This window comes from Pogoniulus pusillus, chromosome 13 (assembly GCF_015220805.1).
Source record: "Pogoniulus pusillus isolate bPogPus1 chromosome 13, bPogPus1.pri, whole genome shotgun sequence".
Lineage (NCBI taxonomy): Eukaryota > Metazoa > Chordata > Aves > Piciformes > Lybiidae > Pogoniulus > Pogoniulus pusillus.
In genome coordinates this window covers 15,328,603-15,355,442 of record NC_087276.1, presented here as the reverse complement: position 1 = coordinate 15,355,442, position 26,840 = coordinate 15,328,603, and the positions used below count along the sequence as shown (strand labels likewise).

Sequence of the window (26,840 nt, the reverse complement as noted above, 5' to 3'; positions counted from 1 at the left end):
TTTGTAATTCTTACAAAACTTCCAGACTGCTGTTCATGCTGAAGGAAAAAAGAAGCAGTGTGGAAATAGTTGTTCAAATGCTGAAGAATTCCACATAGTTTGATTTTGAAAATTGAATTGACTCTTTTTTTTGGAAGTCCAAATTACATCTCAAGATGGAAAAAAAAAAAAAAAAAAAAGGTTGGCAGTCATTATTAGATTTCCCCCCACCCCTCTTCTCATCTCTGCTTCAGGTCTGAGTTTTATAGCACTGGCTGTATTTTACAATGTGAAGCTATCCCTGAAGATGCAAACTCCTTCACAGAATGTACACTGCCTATTATGTCTTTCAACTCGAGCTACAGCAGAATAAAATGTGCTTTCAGTGCACAAGTTCCTTCTGCCTGAGGGGTTCATGCCAGGAGTGCTCACAAAAGCCAGCTCTGGTTGGTTGCTCCTGGAGCTTTTAGCCAACACATAAGTTAGTCAGCACAATTAACCAGGCACTTGGTTGCCTGCTTAGATGAACTAACTTCTTTTCGAGAAGTGAATTCTGCAAGGCTCAGATGCTGGAGTACTCCAAGTACAGACTGAGCATGAAAATAGCCTGGAAGAGTTGTTCTGGAAGGTGTACCTGTCCCCACATTACTCTTGGGGTTGCTCCTAAGTGTGATGAGTAGAACCCTTTTCACTCTCTTTGTGGCTAATGGACAGGATGGGCTGCTTCCTTTAGTTTGCAGCATCAGGCTTTCACCTACTTTTAGGATTAGCATGGAGAAAAGAATTTTCAACACTGCATGTTTTTCATTTTCTCTTGGATAATCAGTGTGATGATGCTGGAAATGGAGGCTTAGGCTGGTAATGGCTGTGTAGGCTGAGGGAAGGCTAATTACTGCACTGCTGTTGTGAAATCAGGGATATGTATTTTCACTTCCCCACGGCAAGAGGCAAATTCGTTGTGCAGTCCTTGTTCCAAAGGACCCAAAAACTGTAGTGTAAAAAGGCAAAAGCTAAATGGGGATAAAAGAACCTTGTAGCCCTCAGGTTTTATTCTTTCAGAGTTTTAGAGTTTTGTTTTGTCATGGCTCCTCAGGCAAAAGGGAAAGTTCATACCTGAAAGCACAGTGAAGACAGCAGCAAAGGCATTTAACTTGAGCCCATCTATCACACTGCTTGAATGAAAGAGCTCGAGGCACATAAGGCTGAATCCGACGACTAACAGCATGATGTACAACACCTCGGATACTACTGATAGCCACAGGACACCTGCAATGCACAAAAGCAGCAACCAGTCACTTCATTTACCAAATGCTTCCAAGAGGTTGAAGTCTGGGAAAAAAAAAGGAAATCAAGAATGTCTAGGAGTGATTGTGTAGTAGTCACAAAGCTTTAAATATAGGAAACCAGAGAATCATGGAATCATTCAAGCTTGAAAAGACCCCTGAGATCATCAGGTCCAACCAGTAACCCTACCACCACCCCAGCTCTGAGAAATAGAAGTGAAAGAAGATGTCATGAGTGGCAGGGTGGTAAAGACGCTGCAGAAAGAACAAGCTGTTGCTTTGCCAGGATCCTGGCTTGGCTAAAGAACCTTTTTAAGTGTATCCCCAACCTCTTGGTTCCTCTGACCCAAAGTGTAGCACACAGTGTCTATTTTCCCTCCCTGTGCCATGGTTTAGAAGAGCAGCATCTTGTGTGCACCATGGTGACACATCACAGTGCTCAGTATCTGGGCTGGTGGATGTCCAGGCTTGAGCACCTCTTTTTCACAAGGCTGTTCAAAGATGATGTTTTCAGTCTGGGTTTTAAAATGCCTATGCCAGTACAGTGCTGGAGCCTGTTGTTAGGAACTTTGTCACAGAAGCTGGTGTCCTGCCGAGTGACTGTTCTGACCTGGGGTGTTTAGATCCACTGCACAGGTCTCTGCTTCTGGAAGTGATAGGAAAACTGCCAAAACACCAGTGGAGTGGAACCAGTTGTTGATAACACACTGAAGAGCTGCAAACACTAAATTTGAACTGCCTTCTGTTTTCTCCACTCCCAGGTACAATCAGTTCTTAAGAGAAAGGGCAGACCTAACACATCTTGTGCTATAGGACTCTGGGGCTGTGCATTGGGAAATGAGTCTGGGAGTGTCTGGTAGTGCCCAGCTGAGGCTGCTTTATTGTCACATTTGGGGACTTCAGCCCAAAACTTCCATCAGGATCTGCTGAGTCTCTTACAGTTGCTGAGCCATGGGGTAGATCTAAGAAGATAGTAACAGATGATACTACTCAGTCCCTGGTAAGCTTCCATGAGGATCTGCTACAATTCCTCAGTACATTTGCTAACCTGATTGCTGGAGAATTCACCTGGAAACAATGAGCAGTGATGGAAAATTTCAGCCTAAGCACTTCAAACATGGGAAGTTAAGCATCTGAAGACAATGCCTTATATTAGGCAACGTTAGCTGTAACCATAGAGACTGCTTCAGGCTTCACTTGTATTAATACATCCTCTCCTCACTGTAAGAACATGCCCAGTTTGAGCTGATCAAACCCAATAAGCTCTCTCTCTTATGTCAAGTATTGGAGTGTCCTCTCAGTGACCAGGTTGATCTCAGCTCGGCTCGCATTCTGTTTGGGAACTTGTCATTATAATTACATCTAATTAATGTCTGCTCTTCATTGCTACCATCGTATCTGACCTTTTGAGTTATTCAGCAATACTACAGAGAGAGCAATAAATAAACCTCCTAATTTCTCCTGGTGACTGCATGTGCAATGCTTCATCTATCACCAGCAGCCAGCTGTTTGTCTCACTCCTATTAGTCAACCTGGTATCAGGGCAACTGGCACAGTCTTCCAAAAAGAAATAGGAGTGAGGAACAACAAGGGAGCTGTTCTGCCATACAGCAGGATTAAGAAGGATTTTGCCTCATTGTCTTGCAATCAGAAGTTTCTATGACAAGAGCATGATAAAATGCTTTGAGTTGGAATTTGTAAACTTAAGGCAGCGAAGCCCTAGCTAACAATTCTATTATAGTTCTAATTCCTGAGTGTTTCAGCCCAAACTCAAGAGTAACACAGAACATATCTGCCCAGAGCTTTAGTGCCCTGTTTCTACTCTGGAGGATACTTGCTGCTGGTGTCGGCAACCAAGGGCAGTGCTGTAGCAGTGACTGCAGCTCAAGACTGTGGTGTGGCTCTGTCCTCTGCTTCCTTGGGTCAACACCTGGCTGAAGGGTTAGGCTCAAAGAGCTGCAGCCAGTGGTCATCAGGCTGGTGGCTAGCTGCTAGAGCTTAATTGCACAATAAATTCTCTTGAATGTTTTTATCAGTGACCTGGGCATAGGAGTTGACCTCATGCTAAGAAAGTTTGTTGATGATACTAAATTAGGAGATGTTGAGTCACACAGTATCACGGTATCATCAGGGTTGGAAGAGACCTCACACATCATCAAGTCCAACCCTTTACCACAGAGCTCAAGGCTAGACCATGGCACCAAGTGCCACGTCCAATCCTGCCTTGAACAGCTCCAGGGATGGCGACTCCACCACCTCCCCGGGCAGCCCATTCCAGTGTCCAATGACTCTCTCAGTGAAGAACTTTCTCTTCACCTCCAGCCTAAATCTCCACTGGCACAGCCCGAGGCTGTGTCCTCTCATTCTGGTGCTGGCCACCTGAGAGAAGAGAGCAACCTCCTCCTGGCCACAACCACCCCTCAGGTAGTTGTAGACAGCAATAAGGTCACCCCTGAGCCTCCTCTTCTCCAGGCTAACCAATCCCAGCTCCCTCAGCCTCTCCTCATAGGGCTGTGCTCGAGGCCTCTCCCCAGCCTCGTCGCCCTTCTCTGGACACGCTCAAGCATCTCGATGTCCCTCCTAAACTGGGGGGCCCAGAACTGAACACAGTACTCAAGGTGTGGTCTAACCAGTGCAGAGTAAAGGGGCAGATGCTGTAGACAAGTGTATTGTGCTTGAGAGAGCAGGAAACTGAGGATGTGCATGTCTCTGTGGCAGGCTCCAGCTGAACATGTTCAGAAGGCAAAAGAGAGTATACTGCTGCAGCCTTGTTCACATTCAGAGTGACAAGAGGGCAGTGGGAGGTAGGGGTGGAAGGCACGGGGGCCCTGTTGGTGTTCTTTGATCTGTTGGTGAAAGAGGAACATTTGACTATGTGGCTGGTTTCACAGAGTGCTTTGGCTTCTCTAACGACAGGACTCTCTTTGAGGAATGGGATCCGCTCGATCAAATGGAACTGGAGTGATTTTCCAATTTGAAAAGCTGGAGAAGGCTTGCCATTAATTTGAAGAACTGTAAGGACATGGGGGCCAGCAAGGAGGTGCCAGGGGGCTGAAGCACACGATGTATAAGGTAAGGCAGAGAGCTCCAACCTCCCATCCTGTGGAAGAGAAGGTAAAGCTCTTGCTGTTTACACTCACTCTATTAGAGGATATAGATAAAAGAAATAGACTTTTAGAGCTGAAGAGGAGTAGGAGAAGACACAGTCTGCAACATTAGAAATTCCAGACTGAGCTAAATGAAAAGATGGTCAAGCACTGAAAGGGGCACAGTGGGGCTGTAGGATCTCTGCCCTTGTACGTGTTCAGATTTCCACTAGCCATGGCCCTGAGCAGCTGAATCTAATGGGTATGCTTTCAGCAGGGGCTCTAGAGCCACTTGCACCCTAAACCATCCCATAGTTTTTTAATTGCACACTTGTTAAGCATACTGTGTTGGGAGACCAACTGGCGTGAGTTAGCTGGGGTACTGGTAACTTGAATAGAAACAGAGTTGAATTTTGGCTCTGATGAACATATCAATGAGACTTCAGTGCTGTTGTCTCATGAAACCTTTTTTTCTAGTGGGATACAAAGACTGTGTGAGGTTCCTGTGGAAGGCGTAGACAATTATTTTTTGGGCCCTGTTTCTAACTTGAAAGGAACTCCAGGTCTAACTCCCATGTCTTCTTTCATGGTGTATACCAAATATCTGCTCTGTGCTTTTTAAAATGTCTTTAATGTGGTGGAAGGTGAGTCCCGTATGCAGTGTTTGTCTAGTTTTGAGTATGCCCTGTCAGGCCTGCTTTGATTTTGAGTTGCATCTGAAATAACCTCCAGAAAATGCAGCCTGTGTCTGGATTTTGCAGCTGCCAGGAGCAGACTGGTTGATTCAGGTGATTAATTCAGGAGACAATGTCTTTCTGTTCTGTGCTGATGGTGAAGTGACATCCCACTGCTCTGCTCTCAACATGAGATTTGTGAGGCAGTCACCTGGCATCACTTTACTTCCACTTCCAATCTCTTCCTACTTCCTTCCTGCAAAGCAGAGAGCTCCTTCTCTTGAGGAGGACTCAGTCACTTCAGGTGACAGGGAAGAAACTCTCTGAAGAATTTTTCTCCTTCTATGAGTTTTCTGCTGTCTTATGTCCTACATAGAATCAGAGAATTACAGAAATGTTTTAGTTGGAAGAGATGTCTAAGACCAAGTCCAACTGTTAGCCCAACACTACCATGGCCATTAAACCATGTCCTGAAGTGTCATGACCACATGTTTTTTGACCATCTCTGGGGATGCCAACCTGTGTCCTCTGCCCCAGGGCACAACTTGGCTTTTTTGAGAAGTGTTTCACTCAGAAAAGTGTGCACTTGAATCCTTGGGAGACTCCTACTTGAACAGCTTGGCTGTGAGGTCTCCATTCTTATAAACCAGCAGCTGTCTCTCCTGTTCTGGCCTTAGACTGTCTCCTTGCCTGTTCCCCACACTGTTAGGTGGCACAGAAGTTGTTGAGGGTTTGCACACTGACCTCAGCTGGGATGTGCCTGTCCTGCCAAGAACATTCCTTGTTAAGTCAGAAATATCTCAGGTTGTGACCTGCTTCCTGCTCCCTGTGTGCAGCATTTGTCAGACAGTGTGTCATCCCTGCTCAGCTGGCAGGAAATCATGCTGTGACAGTGTGGCAGTGAGCTGGGGCCTTCTAGGCACGGAGAGCCCTTTATTTTCAGGGAAAACTAAACCAAATCCCATTTCACTTACATTCCTGAGCACACATTCTCAGGAATACGTGCAAGGAACCCATTCAGTAAGCAAGCACCAAGAATCCTGCGTTCAGTCGATCTGTCCAGGATTTCCTGAGATCATACAGTGGATGCCAGCTGCTGAGCCCTCCTGCGTTTTCTGGGCTTTTTCTAGGTTAGCCAAAATGTGCTGGCTTTGCATGTTCCCTTTTTGTCCAGGCCAGGAGCTGACTGACATCTCTGCCACACATCCTGGTGTACTCCTCGTCCTGTGTGTCCCGGACAGGTGTCTTAAGGAGCTGCAGATGGACGGGCGCTAGAATCTCGATGACTCATCTCGGTACCATTAGCACCTGCCTTTGTAACACGCCTTATCCTGCCGTGTTTGCCACTGGTGCTCCTACACCACCCAGTCTGTCACATCTCCATTGTCATTTCAGACAATGACCAGAGTTGCTTTTATGCATTGTAGGCCATTGTGCATCTCTGCTTTTGCCACACAGGATATTATGCTGTGTGTCACAGGTGGGATTGTTGTGGAACTGTACACCACAGGCTGTGAAGCTCTTCCAGGGTAATCATCTCCGTGACAAACTTCTTGCAAAGCAAAAGCACTGGTAGTACAAAGCATGGGTGAGCTGCTCACTTAGAACATGAGAGGGCAAGTCTGGGACTCACTGGCAAGTTTCATTTCAGTCAGCCTACAGCATGGGACTCAGAAGTGATCATATCACCTTCACATCATCTGATCTCAAGACATGTTGCACTCTGATCCCCAACTTCACCTGCACTGAAAACAGAGTCCTGATGAAAGCCTTTTTTTCATGTGCTTCTGTCATTGTCCAGAGATTCTTATTTTATAGGAAGATTATTGAGCTACCTGGGACATTACTGAGCTTCTTTGTGTCTCTGAGCTATTATTTCCTCAACGATGTCTCAAGAGATTGTCCTCTCTGTGGAGCTCATGGTGAAAAGCCTCAGTGCCACCCCCTCATGGACTTAGCCACTGCATCAGGATTGTTCCTGCTGAGTGAGGCAAACGTGTCCTTTGTTGTGTCTGAAAAAAGAGACCTGCTACTCATGTGGTCACTCAAATTTGGGAGCTCCAGTACATCACGAACCATCTGACAAGATCAGTCCCTTGCATTTCTGTCAGGCAGTGGAGGGCAGCATCAACATTGTGAAAGGAGATTCATGGATGCTGAGAGCATTTCTGCACAGCTGGCAGTCAGAAGGCTGCTGCAGAGAGGTCTGAGTGAATGGAACAGGAACAATGTGACAAGCAGGACTGGGGTGGAATTCTGGCCCTATACTGGCACTGTTGAGGCCTCACCTTGAACACTATGTGCAGCTGTGGGCCCCTCACTGCAAGAAAGATATTGAGGTGCTGGAGTGGGGCCAGAGGAGGGTGACGAGAATGGGGAGGGAGTTGGAGGGAAAGGCTGATGAGGAGAGGCTGAGGGAGCTGGGAGTGTTCAGCCTGGAGAAGAGGAGACTTAAAGGGGACCTTATAACTCTCTACAACTACCTGAAGAGAAGTTGTAGTCAGGTGGGAGTCAGGCTCTGCTCACAGGCAACTTGTGACAGAACAAGAGGATATGGTCTGAAGCTGTGCCAGGGCAGGTTTAGGTTGGATATTAGGAAACACTTTCTTATGGAAAAGGGAGATTAGGCATTGGAATGGCCTGCCCAGGGAGGTGGCAGAGTCACCATTCTTGGAGGTCTTTAAGAGAAGATTGGATGTGGCACTTGTTGACATGGTTTAGCTGATGTCCTGGTGCTAGGTCATAGGCTGGGCTTGATGATCTTGGAGGTCTTTTCCAGCCTCAGTGATTCTGTGAATGCTTTTCTGACAATTGAGTTAAAGCAGCTCTACCTCAGCCTGCAGTGAGTCTCAGGGCTCCAAAGTTCGTCACAGAAGCTGACCTTGGTTCAAATCAGCCCTGATCTCCAGGGAGGGCACTGTAAATGAACACATTGCTTCTCACTAAGGAGCACTGTGTCAAGAGTTGCCAGTGCTGAATTTTCTTCAAAACAGGAATTGTGACAAAAGTCAATACAAATTCTGCCTAGAACTTGAGGCATTTTACCACATTTCAGTGAATTCCTGAGTAAGGAATCCACAGAGCAGTGTGATCAGTGACTTCCAGGAGTTTTGAGCTGCTGTTGACTGTTTGGCATCTAAGTTAAGACATACAGAATCGTGGAGTCATAGAATGGCTTCGATTGGAAGGGACCTTAGAGATCATCTGTTGCAGCCTCCCTGCCACATGCAGATGTGTAACTGGGGTAACTGCTGTTGTCATCACAGGGTGTTCCGTTGGTGTGAATCTGCCCTGTTTCCTCTGGAAAGACCGAGGACCATTCACAGTATCCTGAGTGAAAACAGCTGTCAAACCTTCAAGTAATCTTTCTTCAAATCCACTGCCATTTTCTGCCACAAAAAAACAGCAACAGTTGCAGACTCCACCTTCTGGAGAGAGAGCTGTGGGTAAATCGGAAGAATGCCAAGAGATGACTGACATGCTCCTCTCTGCTCTTTTCCTACAATGTGCAAAGATGATTCTTAGTTGCCTGTTCTCAGACTCACTAGTCATTTGGCCTGAAATACCAAGAACTTGGGCACAGCCTGGATGGGATTATGTGCAGGATGACAAGGAAGCTATTGCTGCTGTTTCTGGAACCACAAAGTTCCTTCATTTCGATTAGTGTTGAGCTTTTGAGATGAATGCAGCTGACGAGCCAGTTCTAGAGACTCTAAATGCATAGCTATACCTCCTACCACCTACAGTCACATGCAGCCATGGAGCTCTATGCACACTTGTCAGCAAATGAGGAACGTTGATTTTTGTGCCAGCTCACTGTGCCAACTGTTTCTGATGCCAGATCGTGAGGTTCTCTCTCCAGATGAAATAAGGGTATCAAAATCTCCTCCTGGCTCCTTCTGCAGGCTGGCCAGGTCGTGAAAATGACTGTCAAAGATCCAATATTAGTACGTGTTCTCAAGGCAACACTGAAGAGGTGGCCAGCAGAGAAAGAACTGTTAGAGTTCAAAGCATTTTTAATCCACAAACGTGAGCTGTTTGCTCTTCTGGGAAAATCACACTGCTATTCCTGAAGGAGATTGCTGAGTCATGTTAACTACATTATATACAGCATGGGCAGGAATCGTGTGCATGGAAATGTTATTCAGGAATTTTGGCTACTGGCTTGCAAATTATGCCAGCATAAACCCTCTGTAAATTAAACCATGGCCTGCTAAGCTTTGTGGCACTGCCTGCTCAACCCCCAGTGCTCCCTGAGCAATGACCACCAAGCAATAGTCCCATATCTCTAGTGATATTTGAGGCCCTTTCAGCCAGAAAATTAGCTTTCTAATTGGGGTAAACATATTCAGAATGCCTCATTGGGATTTCCTCCTCCTTAGAAACACCCACTGCCTCTGCCTCTGCTTCCTGCGGGAGATGAGCTGTGGTTGCTGCTTACCAGCCCTTCTCATGGCAGAATTGCCCTCTTGGATGAAGAGCTCACGATCTGACCAAGGTGGCCTCATCTGAACCATCACACAGTGCCATGCTGTCTCTGAGCAAGTAATCAAAGCAGACAACTATGCAGGCAGCCAAAGAGATCTTGAAAAGGTTTATGCTGGACAAGTTCCTCACAACTCAGTGTTACACATCTGCTCTGGAAGTCAGGGTCTGTCTGAGCTACAGTGAGGCATCATCTCAAGTCACTGCTCTGTCAGTTCAGCCTTGATCTCTTTGAGAAACTCTGACACAAGTAGAGGCTTTGGGTGTTTTTCTGTATCACAGTTTGTCATCTGACAGAAAAACCCACACCATCTCTGTGAGAAACAGTGGAGATGAGCAACCTATGCTCCTAAACATCTGTTGAGATGATTGTGCCCAGCTGAGGTGAAATCCAGAGCACTGCCCTTGAAGGCCAAGCCAGGTGCTGCATTGACAAGCAGCTGAAGAGACATCAGTGTCCAAGTAGCACTATCCTGGAGAGTGTGCATCCTTCTTACCATCTCATTGGCACTGCTGCTAGTCCCAGGCACTGATGGTATTTGAGGAAGAAAGTGCTACTGTCAGTATGTATTTCCCTGTTGTCCTCAAGATCTCTCAAGTGTTGAACAGTAGAAGGAAACCATGAGAGGCTGTGACTGGCCATCTAGATAGATGTCACCCAAAGTAGGAGAAAAAAGAGCCATGGAAGAGGGCAGAACTTGCGTTTGGGTGGTGTGAATTTACATGTAATGACCATAGTACAGGTGGTGTTCCTTCTCTGTGCAAAAACATTTTGCTCTTCTAGCTGCATGCTGCAGCACTCAGGGAGATGCAGAGTTGTTGGCCTTGTTTATGTTACCAGCAACAAAAAGTTATGCTCACCTGCCTTTGGTAGCCTCAGGTCTGTGTGTTCTCCTTTGCGAACACAAGACTTGGTCTTGAGATGGAGGCAGAACACCTGTGTGCTGGATGGGAATGTCTCCTTCCCCTTGGTTTGTTTTCTGATGGTGAAACTCTTAAGACAAAGTCCTCTTTGTAAGGTATGGTGTTAGACCTAAACAGTGTGGGAGGGACCCAGAACATCCTAGGAACTGAAAAAAGGGGACAGGTCCTTGTTGTCACCCTGCCAGGGAAAGGAAGCAAAAAGAAGCACAGGTTGCTGTGGAAAGCAACCCCACAGTCCCCTTGCACTTTCTCATTCCTCATTGGGATCCCCATTGGCACCCACACAGTGCTCTGTCACATCAGGGAAAATGGAGTTCTTGCTTAAACACCCAGAGCTGATGCCGTGAGCACACTGGCAGCTGCGAAACACAGAGCTGGTGCTGATTTTTATAGTGAATGCTCCAGACGCCTAACGGGGCTTTGGCTTTCTTGCTGTTTACCTGTAGAATACCATTTCCTCTACAGCTTTGGTCCTGCCTTCTTGTTCCTCCTGCTGTCTATTTGTTGTCCCTGTATTTCTTGACTCTGGCTGTCACCACTCTGCTTTTCCAGATTTACCCACTATGCTGGAACTGACACCTGGATCTCACCTTCATCTCTCCTTCTCACATCCAGTGCAAGAGTGAAGTAAGGAGAAAATATATGAATGGGTATGCATCGAATAAGGATGTGTGCCTTGTCTGGGAAAAGCGTTGATGTGAGCTTGCAAGGGCCATGGAATTCTCAAGCTTTTTCCTCTAGATGTGTTGTAGTTTTAGTCACTTATTCGACTCTGCTGCTCCAATACTGGGGATTGCCAGCTAGAAATATTGGAGTGATCAGTAAAAAATGGTGAAAGGAATAAAGAGTGAGCATGCTGTTGTGGCTGGCGTAGGGACTCTGCTCTGAGCAGTCAGCCCGTCTGTTGGTTACACAGCCTTGGAATATCAGACCATCTGCCTGCTCCTCTTGTGCTGCAGTGTGAAAAACTGGGAGAGAGGCAGACCACAGAGCTAGGAGAGATGTTCTTCCGAAACAAAGTGAGCTTCATGATCCTAAAAGCCATCAGAGACACCTAACCTTGCCTGTTAGTGTAAAACAGGGCAGTCGGGACAGATAAAGAGATGGGAGGCTGCAGCTGACAGACCATAAGAGACCACGTAATGGGTACCTGAACCTGCTGAAGTCAGAGGAGGTGGTTTGGGTTTGTTTAGCTTTAGTTCTTTGTTAACTTCCTTACTTGTAAAGGTGAGCTGGAGCTGCGAATCAGAGAACGGTTCTCTTGTAGGTGGTGCTGTGTTTCCTTTGTGTTTTGGTGATACTGGCACTGAGCTTGGCTTGGTTTTAACCCCACGTGTGGTGCTAAGCACACTTGGGCATGTCTTTGCGCCTCTACTCTCTGGGTCTTTTGGTGTAGAAGTAATAGAGTGAGTGGGGCAAGCTAAGAGAAAAGCCTATGGAAACCACTCTAAATCAGGACTGTGGGACTTGGAGGGGTCCCAGGTCCCCCTTAGCAAAACCCTGGGGACCGAGGCCCATCCAAAGGGATGGACCTGCTCATCCCAGGGTATTGTAATGTTGATATTCTGTTGTCTTCCGCTATCACAGCTCAAAAGACAGTGCCTGACTGATCTCTCCTCCTTCTCTTCCCTGCCTCTCCTGCACCCACCTCTCCTCTCCAAGAGCAGTGTGTGCTCTGATCTCACGGTTAGTGGGCAGATGGCGGGCAGGGAGCTGAGCTGCGGCACTGCGGCCCCCTGAGGCCTGTAGGCCCCAGCCGGGGATGGGGGTGGCTTTGCTCTACCCTTAGGCCACCTGAGGGTGGAAAGGCCACTTTGGGCCTAGTGGGTCTCATACATGTTCCACCTGATTGCCTTTTGTATATATGCTCTTGTAAATAGCCTTTTTCTTTCAGCTCCTAACCAGAGTGCAATATCCTCATTCTTACTCCTGGCAGGGGCCAGCAGTCTGCTCTGTCCTCCAGTCCCAGGTGTGCTCGTGGCCCCAGACTGGGACAAGGACCATCCCATATGCCTTAATAAATGTAACTGGGTTCAATATTTCTCTTTGAAGGCCTGAAGTGCAGCACTGGGCTGTTCAGACCTTGTGTCTGGCACTGCCCGCAGCAGAAAACTGGTGTCCTCCAGGGCTCTGGCATCAGCAGCATGAAAAGCAAGAGGATTGCTTCCTTTCAGGGGTTGAGTTTGGATTGTGCTATTAAGACACAGTTTCATCATTGTATTAGCTTTAAAAATACCTTTGGTGATTCACAACAGATGAATAAGAAAACACAGACAACATGTTAGTAACACTTTTTTTTTCCTCCTGCATAGTTAATCATAACTCTCCTCACATGACTGCACAAGTATTTGTCTCTGGGGGTATGTGTGTACCCTCTTGGAGATACATCAAGAATGAGGAAGGCAGAAACAGTCAGTGGAGACTGTTTTGGACAGTGCACAATTCTCGTGGGAGACCCAGGACATGAGAAAAAAACATGGTTCGTATTTAGACTTGGCTAAAACAAGTTTCATTTGCCTCTTCTCCAGCCTGAAATTTGTTGTGTGTCATTCTTTCACATGAAAACGTGTTCCCTATCTTTGGCCACAGCTGTCAAACTCTTCGCTCTACCTCTTTAAATTTCATCATAACCCTTTTTTTTTTCCTTTGCTGGGGCTGGCAGGGGAGGGATGAGAGGTGCTCAGAGTGCTGTGGGTGGGTGCATCATGAATACATGTGGTGGCATGGTGACTTTTTTGTTTTGTTCTTTGTTTCCTACAATGATCCTAATATTTCTTTTCATCTTTTCTTAATCTCTACAGAGCAGTGAATTAATGTTTTCATAGAAGTGTCTGTCATCGCCCCAAGAACTCTATCCTGAGGGGTAAAAGCTAATTCAGAACCCATCACTAGATGTGTAAAGGTAGGATTACTCTTCTTGTTCACCACTTGGCATTTATCAACACTGAATATTAGCTGCTGTTTTCTCTCAGTCACTGAGTGACTGTGAAAGATTTGTGGATAGTTTAGATGCCTGGAGTTCTCCCACTGTCTTTAAAGCTTTCAAGCTCCATTTGTTATTTTAGCTGAACCTCTTAATTTCTTTTCATCAGTTCATGTTTTTGAGTTACCTTCTTCACGGCTTGTTTTGTTTTTTTCTAGACTTTTATTGCCTCTACAATGCTGCTGAAGCTCTCTCTTTTAGTCACAGATTCAAAGTTTCTCCTAGTAGCACTTGGATCCAAGCTCCCTGTGCTACACAGGAGTAAATCAATAGTCAGTTTTCCAACCAATTCCTTCATTCTCATAAAGTTTGGCCAAATTTCACTCTGTGCTTTGTACTGAATGTGGCATTTTCTGTTTGTGTAAAGGGATTTGAAGTCCTACTCTGCTACTGTTTTGTTTTCAGTCCTTACACCTTCTCTGATAGCGGTTTAACCCTGCTATTGTAAGTCATCCCAGGGGGCGATCACTAATAGAATCCTGTCATTTTATCTGAGCACAGAATCCATACACAGAGATTGTGTTGCTCATTAGTGACATTACCTTGTTATTCTGATTCAGCTTTAGTACATGACAGCTGCTTTGTCTTTCAGTGCAATCACTACCAAGACGTTATTGTCCCACTAATTATCTTTCTCCCATCAAGTTTCTGGTACACCTATTATGTCAGTACCCATTAAAATCAGGTATCTAGTATCTCTTTTCATTAATTGCTATTGTACTGCTGGCTTAGAAGTCTCTAAAGGTTTGGCTCAGCTTTCTCTTCTTCCATGCTGTGTTTAGGTGAGGCTTTATTTGTTTATTTGCTGTTTGCCATGTGCTGGCTTAGCTTTGCCAGCCACTTTTTAGGCAATAGAGAATTTTTATTGCTTTGTCTCCACAGGATGCGTCATCATGAGCTGGGCAGAGGACATGCAGAAGGCATCTCCTACCCTGCCAGTACAGTCTCTCATTTAAAAAGTCCCCTGTAACGTTTTGGACTGTTAAATGCTTGCTAGCAAGGAGCATTTTTCTCTGCAAGGTTTTACCTTGCCTCAAGCTCCACGGTGTCCTTGTTTATTTTCTGTATGCAAATCTCCCTGCAGGTTAGTAACCAGCACTGCCACAGGTAGCTGCTGTCCTGCTGCTTTGCCCTTCATCGTGGGTGTTACTCTGTCGATATCACAGCTGAAGCAAGTAAGGGCCTGCAGAGCAGTATCTTAGATTAGATTGTGTCACACCTGTAAGAAGTCTGTCCTGGGAATCCTGCCCTATGTCAGTGTTGCCATCTCTAAAAAGCAGCTCCCCAAGAGGACTCCTCAGACCAGAGCACCTTGCTTCAGTACTTGCTGCAGGCACTCCTGCTGCTTGCAAAGCACTTGAGTCACAGCCCAGGTGAAAAAGTCTCGGAGGCACCACATCTCCTGCAGACCCTCTCTCTTCACTAGCAAAATCCTTCCAGCAGCAATACTGCTTCCAGCTGAGTCCCACTGCACAGATGCCAGCCAGTTTGGCTGGTCATGACTTCTCATCCTCCAGTATTTAGCTTGTTGCTGTGATTGACAGCTGATCTTTATGCACTTATAGAAGGATCTGGGTCAAATGCCCACACAGCTGCAGGTGGGAGGAGGCATGGCCCTGTACATGTATAGAGCTGTGGTGTTCTGCTAGTCAGCAAAGTCATTTATCATGTCATTTGGTGGGACATATTGCTACTTTTTGGCTTCTATTGTAGTGCCACAGTTTCTAGACACAGCATATGGCCTTGATTTCTTCCCTTGAAATGTATCCCACATGGCCTCTTGGACATCCTCTTGGGCACAGATTTGAAGTGATAGGAAAGAGGATCTAAAAGGTGCACCCAAAACCCGTGATGGGAAAGGAGTAATGAAATGTGTCCCAGCCTGAATGTTCTGGTTAGGCAGCAGCTTAACAGAAAGATGTTTTAGCAAGGCTGTTGTAAGAGCCTAGAGGGAGAAGAAAGTCTGCAAGCTGCATTCAAAACCAGGCCAAGAATGAAAACTGAGTGTGTTTGTCAATGTCATTCAGAAGTGTCCCTCACCACGCAGGTTATCCTATTCTTTAGACATCAGAATACTCAGCAGGAACAACACTTTCACCGAGTTTTGTGAAGAACCCAGGAGCAATTCAGAACTGAAAGGGCAGATCCAGCCTACTGTGGCAGTTTCCTTCCAGCTCCTTTTGGAAGTCCTTGCTATCTTCCTATTCACATCTGTAACGGAAATGAGCAACTAGCACTCTTTGTGGGACCCAGTGACATCTGCTCTGTGAGAGCCCTTCAGAAGTCCTGGCCAGTGGAACCAGCTACTGCCCTATCACTCACTACTGACAGCAAATGGAAACTGTAATCAAAACTATTTGTGGACAGAAAATATTTTTTCTAGCTATTTATTATCTACCATCACCAAGCTGATTTTGTTAAGCAGATTTGGCAGTAACCGGCAGCTATAGCTAATAAATTCAATGCGAGGCTTACAGGGTTCTGACAGATTGTTGGCAGCTGCCTTAACTGCAGGAAAGAGCTCTCCTAGTGTAGGTTGGAAATGCTTATTTATACCATACTGTGGGTCTGTTTGCCCCCAAATTTGCTGCCTTCTTTTAGTAGATGTCACTGGTGCAGTATATGCAAAGGGGATAATAACTGATCAGAGGTACAGCATCCAGCTACCCTGGAGATCAGCACAGATGAGTTCAAGCCAGGGAGCTCAGGCAGCAGCTAGGGATTTTTTACAGCAAGAATAAGAAACATTTTCAGTTCTGAATGCAGGATTTGAGGTAAGGATGCAGCTGGACCTCACTAGAGATGGTTTCCTCTTACTATGACTTTCAGTGATTAGTTTTTCTGTGCTAAGAAGGTCTTGTATGTTCTGGAGAGGTTTTATGGTGTCTTACTGTTAGTGGGTGACAGACTCCAGAGGAGATTGGCTGTGCAACTAGACTAAGTGTGTTTTCAGTCGTCTGTTTAGCATGTCGTAAAAGTGGAAGGGGATGTGCTCAGAGTGCTGCCTTCAACAGCCTTTATTAAGCTTCAAAGCTGGTTGGATGGAGAACTTCTTTGGATCAGGGAAAACGAGCTGAGAAGAAAACTTTGGAAAACCTGAGTGCAAGGCTGCAGTGATGGGGCGTGTACTCCTTGAGATATTTCAGACAACTGAAACTTTGAAAACCCACTTCATAGTGGTAAGTGATGCTAAGAATATGTACAGAAACTGAATAAGCTGAAGCTTATTGTGAAGATAAATTTAGTCCAAATTTTCCCAGTTACACAATGGACTGTGAAACTCACAATGTTCGTAGAACTGAATTCAGATTTTGATATTCACAGGATCTTTTCATATCTTATTTGCATGGAAGAAGAATCAAGAATCTGTCCCAGCACTGGATGTAACAGAACAGTTGGCAAGCTTCTGAACGTGGAAGCCAGTGAGGAGTGAGGGGATGAAGAACGTGGAGTAAGAAAGATTTTCTTATTTTCTTAATGGAAAAGAGCAGATTAAGTCAAGAAGGTAAAGAATTCTGCAGAGAAAGTAAGCCGAGCATCGCTCACACACAACTTTCTCTTTAAATGTGGTGGAAGTGTCTCTGGACAGTACCAGAGTGATGGTGAAAAGTTCCAATTAACTACGTTGCAGTGTCCAACTTGATCCACAGCTGTGGAACGTGTCCTGCTTTTGTTGCTGAGTCAAACGGTCAGCACTTTGCATCTCTGACAGAGCATTCCCCTCTCTCTGCCAATATGCCTTACACTCCATGGAAAGTCTTCAGAAATAGGCATACATTTCTTTTCACCACTACACCAAAAGAACCTCCCTTCCTCAAAAAGAAAAAAACCAGAGTAGTCTGGAAATATACCCTGATACTGTGCAGCAACTCAAAATCTTGCTAGAAAATAAATTGCTAACAGCATTTCACGCAACCGAAAGAAATACTTAAAGCGAAGCAATAAATGCTGGCTTGGAATGTGTGTGGGTGATGCAGCCAAGCGTTATGCACCATAATGAACTGCCCCAGAAAAAGGCTGAAGCACAGAAGCCTCCTGCTGCCTTTGGAACAGACACATGGTGCTTGGATGGAGTCTGTCTCCTGAAGGCATCGCACACTGCCCACTAGTCCTGCTGCTGGTGAAGGCAGTGAACTGTTCCCCAGCTGGCCTTCTCAGTTCCTTTTCCAGCAATGTCCATCATAGCTCCTCTCACTTGGCTCTCCTTTGGGCTGAAGAGTCTTAGCAACCTTATGAAATTCCACAAGGACAAGTGTAGGGTCCTGTACCTGGGAAGGAATAACCTCCTGCAGCACTGCAGGTGAAGAGTGACCTGCTGGGAAGCAGCTCTGCATGAAAAGACTTGGGGGTGCTGATGGACAACAGGAAGATCATGAGCCAGCAATGTGCCCTTGTGGCACCTGGGGTGCATCATGAAGAGTATGGCCAGCAGGTTAAAAAAAGGTTTTCCTTCCCCTCTTCCCTGCCCTGATGAGGCCTGATGAGTATGTGTCCAATTCTGGAGTCCCCAGTTCAGGAAGAGCAGGGAGCTGCTTGAGAGAATACAGCAAAGGGCTACAAAGATGATTAGGGGACTAGAACATCTCTTATTAAGAAAGGCTGAGGAACTCAAGGCTGTTTGGCCTAAAGAAAAGAAAACTGAGAGGGCATCTTATCAATGCTTATAAATACTTAAAGAGTGGGTGTCAGAAAGGTGTGACCAGTCTTTTTTAAAGTGGCAACCAGCAGCAGGACAAGGGTAATGGGCACAGCTTGAATGCAAGAAATTCCAATCTAACATGTGGAGGAACTTCCTTTGTGCTGAGGATGGTGGAGCCCTGGAGCAGGCTGGCCAGAGAGGTGATGGAGTCTTCATCTCTGGAGTGACTCAAAGCCAACCTTCTAGGTGGAAGGGGGTCGGTGGGTTAGATGATCTCCAGAGGTCCCTTCCAACCCCTATCATTCTGTGATTCTGTTTCACCCTTGTTGTGAACCTTCCAGAACTCTGATTATCCCTGCTGTTTTCTGTGAGTTGGGCTAACAAGGACAAAAGGACACACTATATTTTATCTGAAGGTGAAGCTTTCAGATGCCTGCAGTCCTTAGGTGAGAGGCTGCTTTCTGCTCTGTTGTCAAGTCCTTTACTAATGCTTTCTAACACATAGTTTGTTTTGTGACCGCTGCTGAGTATTGAGCTGGTGGTTTCCTAAGCACTGTTATGCCCCAAGGTCCCATTTGTGTGTGTAAGCTTCAGCTCGGAGCCAATTATGGCAGCAACCCCAGGACTGTTCTTCCCTTACCTGCATCATTTGTTTAGGTTTATTTACAATGAACTCCCAGGGACTGTCTGTGTCACTGTATCAGTGCAATGCCCCTCTGCTTTATTGGTGGTAACTGCCCTTCTCTTCCAATTTGTCTAGCTGATCAGCGACTCAGACAAAGAACAATTTGTTCCTCACACCACTTACTGCCTCCGTCAGACCTGATGAAGGTCTTGTATGCCTAAGAGGTTCTGTGATTGTCTCAAGTGATCTAACAAAAGCTATCACTTCTTTGTACAGATGTGAATTTTCATCTGTGCTTTGGATGCTCCAAAAGGCCACTTGTCAGTGTGAAGGGTGCTGAGGCCTGGACACCTCTTTAGCTGTGGCAAGGGCTCAATTTTAGGCAGGGAGCAGGATGGGCTCAGCTGCCCATTATGTTAGTTGAACCCTAATATTTTTTATTTTTTTTTTTACTTTTTATCCTGATAAATACCAATTTGAAATACAGTTTGGACTGCTATTGAAAACATATGACTGCAACAGCAGGGTAAAGCAAACCTTTGCAACCCACTTCTGCATGCTCAAATATGTAAATCATTTATTTTGGGGGAGAGTAAATCAGATATACAAGCATTTAGATGATTTCCTCACAAGGAGACATTTGTTCCTCTGACTGCAATTTTCTGACCATAAATGTCTTTGTGGCCTGAGGAAACCATGTAGCATGTCCTTGTTCACTAGAGGAGGAAGGGAAATGTCTGTGTTACAATACAAACCTTGATTTTCTTGAAAGAAATCAGCTGAGTGAAGAGAAAATGCATCAGAGAAAGGACAGGTCTTCGTAAACTGAGTCAACAGCTGCCTTAATCCCTTGGCACTGGTTTCACCTGGTTGTGTGTAATCTGGGTGACATGTAGGTCCTTGTGTGCTTTGAAAGAAACGCAACCCCTGGAGCTCAAGTGACAAGGAACAACACTGATGAAGTTTGTAACATGGGAAAAAGTCTTGACTGTATTTTCTTACCTTTTTCAGAAGCCGGGGCAAGGTCAATAAAACTTCGACATTTTTCACCTTTAAAAGAAAAGGGTTATTTTAGGAGACAGAAGGGGACTGGGTTTGCTCTGCCTCCTCTTTCTGACTTAGTTTCTGCAACCACTTCTACTTCAGTCCCTATGGGACCACTGTGTTTCTTCCCCCAAGAGCAGCCATTTACTGGTGCCTCCATCCTGGACCAAAACCATCAGGGTCACAGTGCTGGACTCTCCCTTGGGGGGTTCAGTCCCCTCACTGGGAGTATGCAACACAGCCAGTGAAGAACAATTTTCCTCTTGATGCTTAGGTCCTTGCAGGGAGGGGTGATTCTCTTTCCCAAGGCCAGGAATTGTGTTGCACTCCACATGGAGAGCCATAGTGCACATCACCACAAAGGAAGGGCATGGGCCTCTTCCACCAACACTTCTGCCCTCCTTTTTCTCAAGGTCAGGACAATGCCTGTGCTCCACCAGGGTGTGACCAGACCTTCTGGTGCCAGGAAGCATTGTCATGGGCACAGATGTCTCAATAGGCAGATCTGACAGATGACTAGGACAGGCAAATCCTAAAGCACAAAGTTAAGCAGTTGTATAGCATTTAAAAACAGTGGATAGGAAAGCTAATGCCTCTCTGGACCATCACATCCTGGGCCACTCCCTCTGCTTCCTGGCTGCTGCACCCTCTTATGGACAATTCAATCTTCTGTTTAGATCTCCACCTCTGGTTTTGTAGGTGTTCTTGGGAAACCTATTGCTTCTGAGCAGAAGTCTTATCTCAAAGATGGATGTTTTGACCTTTCTTTTTACTTCTTTGGGCAATCAGATCATAAAATAATTCCTCTGCTGTAGGAGCATCCATGCACCAAGTGTGTCTATGTTTCCTTCGATGTGACATGTTCCAAGGTGACCAGCTAAACCTTGAAGTGCTTCAGGGGAAGTAATAACCATCATATAGTGACTCCAAAAATGGTGATTTCTCTCCTGCTCTGGTCCCAGCGTTGTACCACCCCTCTGGAGGAGTGTTTCCTTTAAACCCAAACTCAACTTCTCTGGCTGCTCTGTCATCTTTGCAGCCATCCTTCTCCATTTGTAGGGCCACAAACAAGCTCAGCTGCCTCAGCTTCTCACACGTGCTGTACTTTAGGGCACTGATCAAGAAACCCAGAGAAATAGGTGGACTACAAAAGATGCTGTGCTATAGGTAGGAATTATTCTCACCCAGAGACTCAGCGTTTTGGGGCATGAGGTGCCTCAGGAGTGCATTGACATAAATTTAAGGGTATACAGGAAGAGTGACCTTTAGATTTGGACTCAATCTAAACGGATTAAGAAGGATTTTTCACTCTAGCTTTATGGATCTGTGGTTTGGATTCAGTCTTATGGTTTGGTGGAGAATTTTTCAGACATAAGTTATTACTTTTCCCACAGATTTATTTTAACCTGACTACAAGTTAACTGACCAGCACTGAGTCATTTCTCACCTGTAACTACAGCGAATATGAAGCCATATTACTGGAAACCTCTAACAGGTAGCTGCCTCTTTTGCTTGTTATCCCAAGACAGCCAAATGGGAATGGTATCTGCTGCTATGTAACCTGCAGAGGCTGCTCTGAGAGCTGGAGATACGTTTCAGACACAGAGCAAGATGCAGAGCCTTTCTGGCATGCATGGGTACTGAGGAAGCTGATGGTACCAGTGTCTGACTACAGCTACCCTGTCTGCAGGACGTATCTGAAGAGTATGATCACAGGCTTTTTGGAGGAATGTGCATCCTCGTTTTGGCTGTGCCTGAGGCCCCCAGTTAAAATAATACAGAGAGGAAATGCTGGATTGTCTAAAAGAGGCCATTCTGGAGCCATAGCACAAAGAATGACTGCAGATTGGAGGGCAGAGCAAAGGCTGGAAGTCACTTGACTTCCAACGGCTGATAGCTGGCTTGTGCCTGGCTTGCTGCTGAAAGTTGTGGTGGGGACTGAAGAAGCAGTTCCTGATGAAGAGCACCTTCCTTCATTGCCCCTGTTGCTGGAGCACTGGAAAGCTCTCCTCCATTTTCAGTGGTAACCACTGGTGGTATTTATAGACCCATCCATACTTCAACATGCAGACATGCATCTCGCTGAGAACTGAAGATGTCAGCAGTGCTTTCAATGTTCCTCTCAGGATTTATTCTAAGTTATTTTGGGGTATCTTGTATAACTGATCTCTTAAGCCCTCTTAAGTTTAATTTTAGACTTGGCAGAGTTTATCCTGCTGTGCTGCCCTTTTCCAGATGCATCTTCTCCTCATAACCAGGCTCCTGGAGAGTCTTTGGAGAGTACAGAAAAGGCTGTTTAGAAATGCAACAAGAAAAGTGTCTAGGATTCATCCCCCTGATAGTTCTGCCTTCACCTAGTTCTGGCAGTCTTTCTGACAAAAGAAAGCCAAGGAGTGATCTCTTCTGCACAGAGCTCCCACAGAAAGGAGAGGTGTGACCTGGCTTGAATGCTATCCACTTCCATGCAGGAGCCATGGCCATGTACAATGCATGTGAAAAGATTAGGAGTGCTGGGGAACTGCTGGAGGCTGAGGAGTGAGGGCCGATCCACCACCAAAACTTCTGTAAGAGCGAAGGACTTGGTGCTGGCTGCTTCTCTTGCTTCCCAAGGGTGAGGTAGAAACAGTATCTGTAGGGGCCCTTGCAAATGTATTCCCTTCATAGCCAGTCTGGCTCTGTACGAGCCCAGTTTTGTCTCAGCTGGGCTTTCCAAGAAGAAAAAGAAGTGGCCAGGGGTCATAGGACCCTTAGGGCTGATCCCAGTAATAACCCACAGTTTGTGTGGTTTCCTCTAATCTATCTAATATTGCATATGTGCATGTCTCTATTTGTAATTTGCTAGGGAAGTTCAAACTGAGCCAGCCAGAGAATGTGAGGGAACACATCTGGAAAGACCCAAGGTCTGAGCTGGTGGCTGGGTAACAGTCTTGAGGTCTTAGTGAGGATGATAGAGCTCATGATACTATCCCAGGGACCATTACTGTTTTGAGGCTGTGCACTACAGAGGAAGGAGATGTGCATGTTTTGGAGGTGAGCCTGCTCAGGCAGAGAGGAGGGAGAGTAGAGTGCTAGCTGATGGGAGTGATTGTGTTGGTTCTGCAGGTGCTGGTAAGGGCACTACTCACTGGGCTGGGCATCATTCGTGCTTGCACATCTGTGTGCATCTGCATCTTGAATATATGCCTAGCCTGAAATAGGAACCAGCAGCAAGCAGGCAAGGGAGGGGAAATTCCTTGGGCCTTCAAGTCCCCTGGGCTCAGCTTCCCAGAAGCACACACAGAATTTGCTCAGACAGGCTCCCTAAGACTTTGCCCATTTCATGGCTCTGCAAGTCTGGAAGCTCCCACAGCATTACAAGTCAAATGTTTTCCATCTCTCCAGTAGTTCCTACTGAAGAATGTTTGGCTTTGGGCTTCTGCATGTTCTCAGCAAACAGTGTACAAGAAAATGTGGATTTTATCACTGTGTCTGTGCCAGCAACACAGAGAGACAGTTGTGGTAGTGTAAGATGATCTTTCTGTCCTGCTTCCAGTATGAGGCCCATACTCTTTTTTCCTCCTGCTGCTCATAACATCGTAGGAAGTTCTGAGCTTCCAGTCCTTCCAATGTGTGGCAAGTACTTGTAAGGAAAATTGTCTCATGTCTGAAAATTTAAGTTATTTCAGGAGAGAGGAGAAGGCTGTGTGAAAAAGAAGCACTGCTCTGGCAGAACTGCATTCTGGAGAAGGTAAATGAGCTGCTAAGAGTAAGACTGCTGCAGGGATGGGAAGGAGGCACTGCAGGATGGTGCTGACAAGGAGCTGCATTTGGTGGGATGGTCATTTATGTGTCCTGCCACTCAGGCAGAGCGGACCCCAGACAGCTCCACTTCCCTAGGAGGAGGTGGTGAGGGCTGCTTGCTTATTTTCTGCACTGAATAGTCCTACTTCTGAGTGTCACAGACACTTTGGAGAGCTGGGACTCTGTGCTGGGATGCAGGGACTCTGATGGAGTTGAAGACTTATATCTCTTACTTTACTTGGGCATCTCTAGCTCCCTAGCCTAAGCAATAATTTGAAAGCAAAAGCTAAGGCACAGAAGTGACTTTTCCAAATCCCCCTAGTTCCATCGTGCCAGAAAATGAGGACAGCCAGGTCTGCAGGCTGAAGTAGCTACAGAGCTCGAGGGCTACCTTCCCTGTTGTGCTCTGCACACCTTGCCTTAGGCACAGAGAAACTGCATTGTCACAGATTGGCTGTGCCCAGCTGCAGCTTCCAAAGTGGATGGCTGATTGATTTTGAGGGAGGCTCCCCTCCACACATGCTCTGCCCTGGTGAGGCTGCATCTGCAGTATTATGTCCAGTTCTGGACTTCCCAGTTCGAAAGGGACAGGAAAGTACTGGAGGGAGTCCAATGGAGGCTGCAAAGATGTTTAGGGGCCTGGGACATCTGTATGAGGAGCAAAGGATGAGAGCCCTGGGGCTGTTGAGCCTGGAGAAGAGCAGCCTGAGAGATTTTCTCAATGCTCTGCAAGAGCTGAAGGATGAGAGCTAAGAGGACAGAGGCAGGCTGTTTTCAGTGGTGCCCAGAGACAAGAAAAGGGGCAGTGAACACAGACTGGAACCCTGGAGGCTCTACCTGAACACGAGGAGAAACTTGTTTGGTGTAAGGGTGCTGGAGGCCTGGAGCAGGCTGCCCAGAAAGGTTGTGGGGTTTCCTTCTCTGGAGAGCTTCCGAACTCACCTAGACATGTCCCTGTGCAACCTTTTGTAGGCAAACCTGCTTTAGCAGGTCATTTCCAGAGGTCCTTACCAGTCCCCACCATTCTATGATATTCTTTTGTTGGGTGTATAGAAGACACTAGGGAGTTGTAACGGGGTAGCTGGAAAGGCAGGTCAGGGTGCATGTGGATTAGGTCTAAACTATACCATGAAGATGTACTTCCCATCTCAGTGTGTCACTGCAGTCACTCCGACTCTAAGCCTTTGTGAGACCTGTGTGTATCCTGCTGTTTCTTCTACCAGTGTATGGTTTGGATGCAATCCAGTATGATCTGCTATAGGTGATCCTGCTCTGGAAGGGAGGGCTGGACTGGATGACCTTTCAAGGTCCCTTTCAGCCCCTAACATTCTGTGATTCTGTTTGTATGCTTCTGACTTCAGGACCTCCCACTCCTCAGCAGGAAGTGGGTTTGTGTAGTTGTACACCTTGAGAGAACTGGGAAGGGTCAGAAATCACACCAGAAGAGCAGGGGCTTGGAGGCAACATCTCAATTTTATAACGCAGCTGTTGCAATAGCAAGATTTGGAAGTCTGTGTCCCTGTGGGTCCTACATTCCCCAGTTGTTTTCCCTCTGAGCCAGTGATAAATACCTCATTAATAACCAAGGCAGCAAAACAAAACCAGCTCTGGAAAAATCCTGTTTTGTACGCCTTCCAACTGCACAGTTTCAAAATATTCTTAGTTAAATAATTTGGTTTCAAGCAATCAGGTAGTACTGACTAAAGGAAGGGTCTGCTGCAACACAGCTTGTTATCTTGGAGGGGAAAAGGGAAAAGCTGTCTGCATTCAGTTATTCTGCATAAAATGTTAGGAGTTCAAAAGTACAGTTCTGCTGGAAACTTAAATGATTAAATTTCATTTAAACAGCATTCCCTTTTAGTACCACTGGCTCTCAGCCTACAGAAGACAAGGTCCCCTTTTTTTTTTCCCCAACAGGCCCTGACAAATCTTTATCTCTCCAATTATGTCTGGAGTCATGTGATCGTGATGAGATCTCACATCATCTACTGTGAGTAAAATCACTGCATTTGTCTAAAAAAAGATCTAACCCTCCAGGGATCCCAGCCGAGATGAGGCCGAGGACTCCAGCACAACTTCAGTGACATAAAGCACTACATCAGGGAAAATACAAGTTAATCAGCTGGCTCAAACTGAGCTTTAGCAGGTTAATTAATGAGTGGAATATTCCACCTTTGATTAAACTGATTCCAGACAGAGAATTTAATTGACTTTTTTTTTTTCCCCTACTGAAAAATTGAATATTTATCTGCAAAATCAACCTTTTCCAGCTTGACCATGTTGATTTTGCTGGAGCAGTATTTTCTTCTGGAGAACAAAGTAGTTCTTAGAGAATTACATTAAAATATGTCTTGGACTATGAAAACAATTGTTTTTTCTTGCTCTGACAGCTGTCATTTATAGCTGCTGCCTATCAACATTTCCCTTGCTTTCAAATAAATGGGAATTTGTTTAGTTTCTGCTGAGAACTTACAAACTCTTTCTCTTGTGGAGTTGTCTCCCAATCCACAGCCTATCTTGCTGTTCTCTCTCAGCAGATGCAAACTCATAAAACTTTTTTACCTTTTTAAGTGGGAAAGCTTAAAGCTTTCCACTGTTTCATTTCAGGCATGCATTTTTCCTCCCTTCACAGACTGAGAAAGAAATAGTGATTATTTTATTGGTAAGGTATCATGGAAACATTCCAGTTGGAAAAGACCCTCAGGATCACCAAACCCAGCTGATATCCTTACTCTACAAGGTTCACCCTAAACCAAATCCCTAATCACTACATCCAGACAATTTTTAAACACACCTGGGGTTGGCAACTCGACCACCTCCCTGGGCAGCTCATTCCAATGTCTCACCACTCTTGCTGGGAAAAAAAATTCCTAATATCCAGTCTAAACATACTCAGTCGCAGCTTGAGGCTGTTGCCTCTTGTTCTATTACTGTTAATCTGTGTGAAGAGACCAGCACCAACCTCTCCACAATGTCCTTTCAGGTAGCTGTGAACAGCCATGAGGTCTCCCCTCAGCCTCCTTCACACTAACCAGCCTCCGCTCCTTCAGTCACTCTACAGTCGTCTACACTGTAGTGTTTCCCCCTTGGTTGGTTGGAGCAGCAGACAGCTGGGCAGAGAGTGCAAGCAGAGCAAGGAATGCTAACTGGGACTATGTGCCATGGCAACTGGGCTTTCTGTGCTGGAACTCTTCCTGAAGTGAAAAATCTTGCACAGTAACTGAAAGCAAACATCTCCACAGGCTGCTCTCAAATCAGGTCTAATTGAAACGCATCCAAGTCACAAGACTCCTCTGATTATATTGGTAAGACCTGATGGATGTGTACACACATCTGTC

General features: G+C 45.9%; 1 protein-coding gene across 1 annotated transcript in view; it reads right to left on the bottom strand.

Moving 5' to 3' along the window:
- Nucleotides 1–26,840, bottom strand: part of GSG1L (GSG1 like) — a 61,147-nt gene that overhangs the window by 23,122 nt on the left and 11,185 nt on the right. Inside the window, exons 2-3 of the mRNA XM_064153084.1 lie at nucleotides 19,681–19,728; nucleotides 1,093–1,245 (exon numbers count right to left, since the gene is read on the bottom strand). Of these exons, the coding sequence (XP_064009154.1) occupies nucleotides 1,093–1,245; nucleotides 19,681–19,728 (201 nt within the window). The remainder of the gene's footprint in view (nucleotides 1–1,092; nucleotides 1,246–19,680; nucleotides 19,729–26,840) is intronic.